Here is a 5,000-nt window from a genome sequence, read left to right as displayed (position 1 = left end):
TACATGTAAAATGAAAAATTTAATATTTGCAAATTAAATAATATTTAGTATTTATTTACAGTATCATTTAAACAGTGTGTCATGTACCTAATTATGTAACACCACATAATGTTACGCACTGGTCGGGTATATACGAAGATCGATAATTAAAAGTTTCATTGAGATTTGTAGTCTGTGTATACACAGTAAACATAACAACTACCCGTAAAACGTAAAGTTTTTACTGCACATGTGCTAGCTTGAGCCTTTGTTAATTCTGTAAACAAATATGAAATCAAACACTTAAAATTGTTATTAAAATGGAGAGAAAGAAAGTCTTGGAAGTAAAAACACGTCCGTGGTCTTCGCACAGCAGTTACGACTGTCTCCCGGTTTTAATTCTGCAAACTCTCGTATCAAACACTATAAATAAATCAATACATAGTCTAATTCTATAATATATTTTTTGAATTAAATTTGGCGAACCAAATACTTTATAAAGGTAATATATCATGTATATCAAATGCTGTAATAAGAAATGTAGAGACAACATTGCGGGCGGTTGATTTTCTCGGCAGGCGTGCTCCATGCCGCATGCAAACTAATATTCCAATCTGTGCTTCTTAATTAAATGATAAATTGTGTATAAAACTGAGAAATTATACATATATAAACATAAAAACAAAAGTTAACAAGTTTTATTTCATTTCCTTAACAAAATATATAGAAGTCCCGAAACATGTTAGCCCAAGTCCCGAAACGTGTTAACCCAAGTCCCGAAACGTGTTGTCAGGTCCCGAAACGTCGGGGTCCCGAAACGTCGCGGTCCCGAAACATCCAGAATTCGATGAAATTAGTCTAACCCTCACTAAAAAAATGACAATATGCGGGATTGTAGACGTGTAATGGATAGAAAAATGTATCACATTGTTCTTTATTTCGTTATTTTTATTCATTTTGATTATTTGACAGCTTCGGGAACTGACGGAACTATTGACTTTTCTAAGTATCATCATTATGAGGAACTGTCAAAGTTTCTTCATGACATGGCGTCTAAATACCCTAAAATATCTCGACTTCATACCATCGGTAAAAGTGTGAAAAACAGAGACTTACTTGCTCTTCAGATAACAGACAACATAGAAGGAGTGGAACCTGGTGAACCTATGTTCAAATACGTTGGCAACATGCACGGAAACGAAGCGATAGGGAGGGAAATTCTCATTTATCTCATCCAATATCTCCTTGAACACTATGAAAAAGATGATAGAGTCACTGCTTTGGTGAAAAATACAAACATTTATATCATGCCCACCATGAATCCTGATGGTTTTGAAAATGCAGTTGAAGGTCAATGTGATGGAGAGGTTGGGAGGGCAAATCAAAATAATGTGGATCTTAACAGAAATTTCCCTGATCAGTTTGATGGAAACCCAAAGAATCATGAAATACAACCAGAAACCAAAGCATTGATAGATTGGATTGAAGGACAAAAGTTTGTTCTTTCCGCAAATCTTCATGGGGGGAGTGTAGTGGCTAGTTATCCTTTTGATGATTCCGCTGACCATAGGATGAGTGGAGAGTATAGTGCGGCTCCAGATGATGCTGTATTCAAACAACTTGCACATGTTTATGCTAACAACCATAAAACAATGAAGTCTGGGAGACACTGTGGAGATAACTTTCCAGATGGTGTTACTAATGGTGCACATTGGTATGATGTCCCAGGTACTTGCAATTTTTGTTTTGTTTTGCTAATTACATTTCATGATATCATGTATATTATGCAAGAAATATTGGCATTAGCTCAATGAACAGTTGCACATTTAGTTTTCACAGTGATTAGAAATGTAAATATCCTTGAATACTATACATGATTCTATGAGGACAGATGTATTCTTTGCAACATGAAAAGTGGTATTTATATACTACTAAATGTGACATTGCAGGTCATCAAATTACACACATGGCTGTAAACATGTTGATAATGGCATGTCAAATTATTTTGACATAAAATAATAATATTCTGAGCATTATGTTGAAATATATGCAGCATTAATTTTACTCAGTCCACAAGCTTTCTGGTAATCCCTTCTAATTAAATGAAAATGTTTTATCACCCCCCCCCCCCCCCCTTTAAGTCTGTTGTTGAAAATTTACAACAAAGATTTATGTAAAAAGTGGCAAAATTTCAAACTGAATATAATCCTAAATAAGTAGGGATAAACATGATAGAAAACATTTCTTTATTTTCAATTACTGGCAAAAAAAGGGAAGAGGAGAAGAAAAACACAGAAATTCCCATAACCTGTCAGCTAGCAGCCTAACACTTGAGGATTTCCACAAAAATACTGTAGATCACTAAATTTTCGTGACACCTTTTTTTCACTAGATAGTCATCGACTCTTGATTAGTGAGACAAAATTTTCACGAATTGTGGTTATTGCTGTATTTAATCTTAAGGAATACTATTATACGCGAGAATTAAATTTTCTCGAGCACACTGTCTCGCGTAATTACGTGAAAGTAAAGTTCTCGCGAATAAATATTGATTTACAGTATTTAAAAAAAAAAGTTTCCTGTTACTCTAGAAAAAAAATATTGTTTGTTTATAATACATGTATTGATATACTTGTATATTTTTGCTGCTGTAGGTGGAATGGAAGACTACAATTATCTCCACAGTAATTGTATGGAGATTACCATTGAGCTGTCTTGTTGTAAATATCCTAAAGCATCCCATCTGAAAGAAGAATGGTACAACAATAAAGAGTCATTGTTGTCCTTCATGGAACAGGTTGGAAATGAAATCATTTTATCATCACGCTTAAACTATCTCTTTTAGCAATGTTTAGTATGGTGTCAAACTCTAAATATTTTGTGAATCAAAATACAATTAGAAAAATGATTACGTAGTATTAACTCTCAAAAGAGAAAGAATATAGTTTTTGAACTAATCAGTAGTCTGTATTTCTTTTGCCAGTTGGTATAATAATTTCCTGATATATTGCAAAGTATATGAACATGAGTTGTGCTGATGAATTTAGTGCACAGCACATGCATAATACAGGTGTTTTTAGAGAAAGTGTATTTAATCAAAGTTAATACAGAATAGTTGAAAACTGCATGGTATCATATGAGCCTTACTGTTACTAATGAATAGATCAGATGTTTTGAAATATGGCCATTCTTTAATGTTTATTTGTTGAATAGGTGCATAAAGGAGTAAAAGGGTTTGTCCAGGATGCAGAGACAAAGAATGGATTAAGAAATGCTGTGATTATGGTGGAAGGAATCAAGCATAACCTCACCTCCTCCTTCTTTGGGGACTACTGGCGACTTCTGGTACCCGGTACTTACAAGATAACAGCTGTAGCTGCAGGGTATGTACTGTCCCAAGCTTAACCAAACATAAGAAATTTTAATTTACACAATACAGTTAACAAGGTCAAGCTTTCTTTGATCACTATAAGTATTGCAAAAATAATGGTACACAAAATGTTATTGAAAATTTCAAAGCAAAACAAAATTTACAGTTACTTCTGTTAACCGGATACCAGGTAATGAGATTTTCAATAGAATTCTTTAAATAGAATTCAGTTATAGGCATTTGTGTTGTTATAATGCATTTACAATATATACCTAAACTAAACACTATAGACTAGTAGATAACTTACCAATTGGTACTAGATATACAAACGGGTTTGTAATAAAAGATACAGTCATACTTCAACATTTCAAATGCACAGTGAGAGATAAAATTTATTTATATATTTGTATTGATGAACTTTCTTATTCCAAAATATTTGTTAAGTGACACTAACAACACAATTTTTTGTTTGAATACAGCTACCAACCACAGACAAAAAGTGTGTCCGTGAATGCTGGACCAGCTACTGAGATGAGTTTTATGTTGGTTAAAAGAGCAACTGATAGGAACAGGTAACCTGTTTTCTTTTACTTCAAAGGTTTACACTTTGTCATTCTATGGGTACACTGTTATAGAAAACGAGAAATAAATTCAGCTCTTGACAGTTTATTTTGATTAAATTAAAGCTACAGCATAGAGGATTAACTGAAATGTAAATATAATATTAATAAGACCGATTTGAAATGCTTTACTGTGGTGGATTTTACTGAGAAATAAATCCTTCATTAGGAAATTGGTGCTTAGAATGTTTAAGATTAAAAAAAAAATATTTACCCCAATACTTAACACCCCCAAAGTTTTAGCTTTAAATATACTGATTTATGAGGGTACATGCTCTAACTCTTCCCTTCTTCATAAGGCCCATTGGTATCTTGTCTTTTTGTGTCTCTTTGACTTTTTGTAATCCAAACAAATCACAAAGATTTGCTATTATTACTTGTACCATAATTAACATATGGCAGTGTTATTAATACATGTAGTTACAAACGTTTCTTTGCTTGGAACCTAACTTTGGTTTTTTTTAAATAAAGGGCATGTAATCATCAAAGCTCAAGTGCTTGTACATGTAGTTTTTTCAGTTAATTAGATAAAATCATGCTAAGCTTGAGGCATGATTTCTTTGCACTGAATAAAACAATTGTGAGGTTTTCAAGCTATTCTCAGTTTTTCTGTTTAAAGTGCAACAGATCCATTCCTACTCCATCCCAGGTAACCTTGTATGTAGTTATGTGAAATGTCATTTTTCTTTTGCAGACTTGGAAAGATAATGTCGAAATGACGACAGTGTTTTGTATAAATATGCTATTAAAAGTCTGTTGCACTTGCGCATGCGAGCTCATCCTACACAAGTGTTTGAGTTTTGTTTTTTATAAATCACCTGTGCTTATTTCAACTGGTGATTTTGAACAAAAGTGACAGATGTATATTATCTTCCTTCTTTCTATTTATAAAACTGCTTCGTTGTATATTATGAATGTACCTTCAATTAAGCTTCATCTGGGATTTGGGAAAGGTGACATAATAATGGAAGATGTTTGGGAGATGGAGGGAAGATGGTCTATCTTTAAGTCTTTAAGTCAGAAATGATAAA

At 33.0% G+C, this 5,000-nt stretch overlaps 1 protein-coding gene across 1 annotated transcript; it reads left to right on the top strand.

Moving 5' to 3' along the window:
- Positions 1–842: 842 nt before the first annotated feature.
- Positions 843–4,750, top strand: LOC134273705 (carboxypeptidase D-like). Its single transcript, XM_062755911.1, has 5 exons — positions 843–1,707; positions 2,634–2,776; positions 3,193–3,362; positions 3,829–3,921; positions 4,664–4,750. Exons 1-5 carry the CDS (start codon positions 864–866, stop codon positions 4,686–4,688), a joined length of 1,275 nt encoding a protein of 424 aa, XP_062611895.1. The 5' UTR covers positions 843–863; the 3' UTR covers positions 4,689–4,750.
- The last annotated feature ends 250 nt before the right edge of the window (positions 4,751–5,000 follow it).

The sequence above is a fragment of the Saccostrea cucullata genome, unplaced genomic scaffold (genome assembly GCF_032062105.1).
Source record: "Saccostrea cucullata isolate Sc308-1 unplaced genomic scaffold, CSIRO_AGI_Scuc_v1 ctg7978, whole genome shotgun sequence".
Taxonomy (NCBI): Eukaryota; Metazoa; Mollusca; class Bivalvia; order Ostreida; family Ostreidae; genus Saccostrea; species Saccostrea cuccullata.
This window is presented reverse-complemented; position numbering and strand designations above follow the sequence as displayed.

Bases quoted from the DNA above. Each gene is read 5' to 3' on its own strand.
- LOC134273705 (XM_062755911.1), top strand. From the start codon at position 864: ATGCGGGATTGTAGACGTGTAATGGATAGAAAAATGTATCACATTGTT. The intron at 3,363-3,828 runs GTATGTACTGTC...GTTTGAATACAG, and splicing joins ATAACAGCTGTAGCTGCAGG to CTACCAACCACAGACAAAAA. The intron at 3,922-4,663 runs GTAACCTGTTTT...TTTCTTTTGCAG, and splicing joins AGAGCAACTGATAGGAACAG to ACTTGGAAAGATAATGTCGA.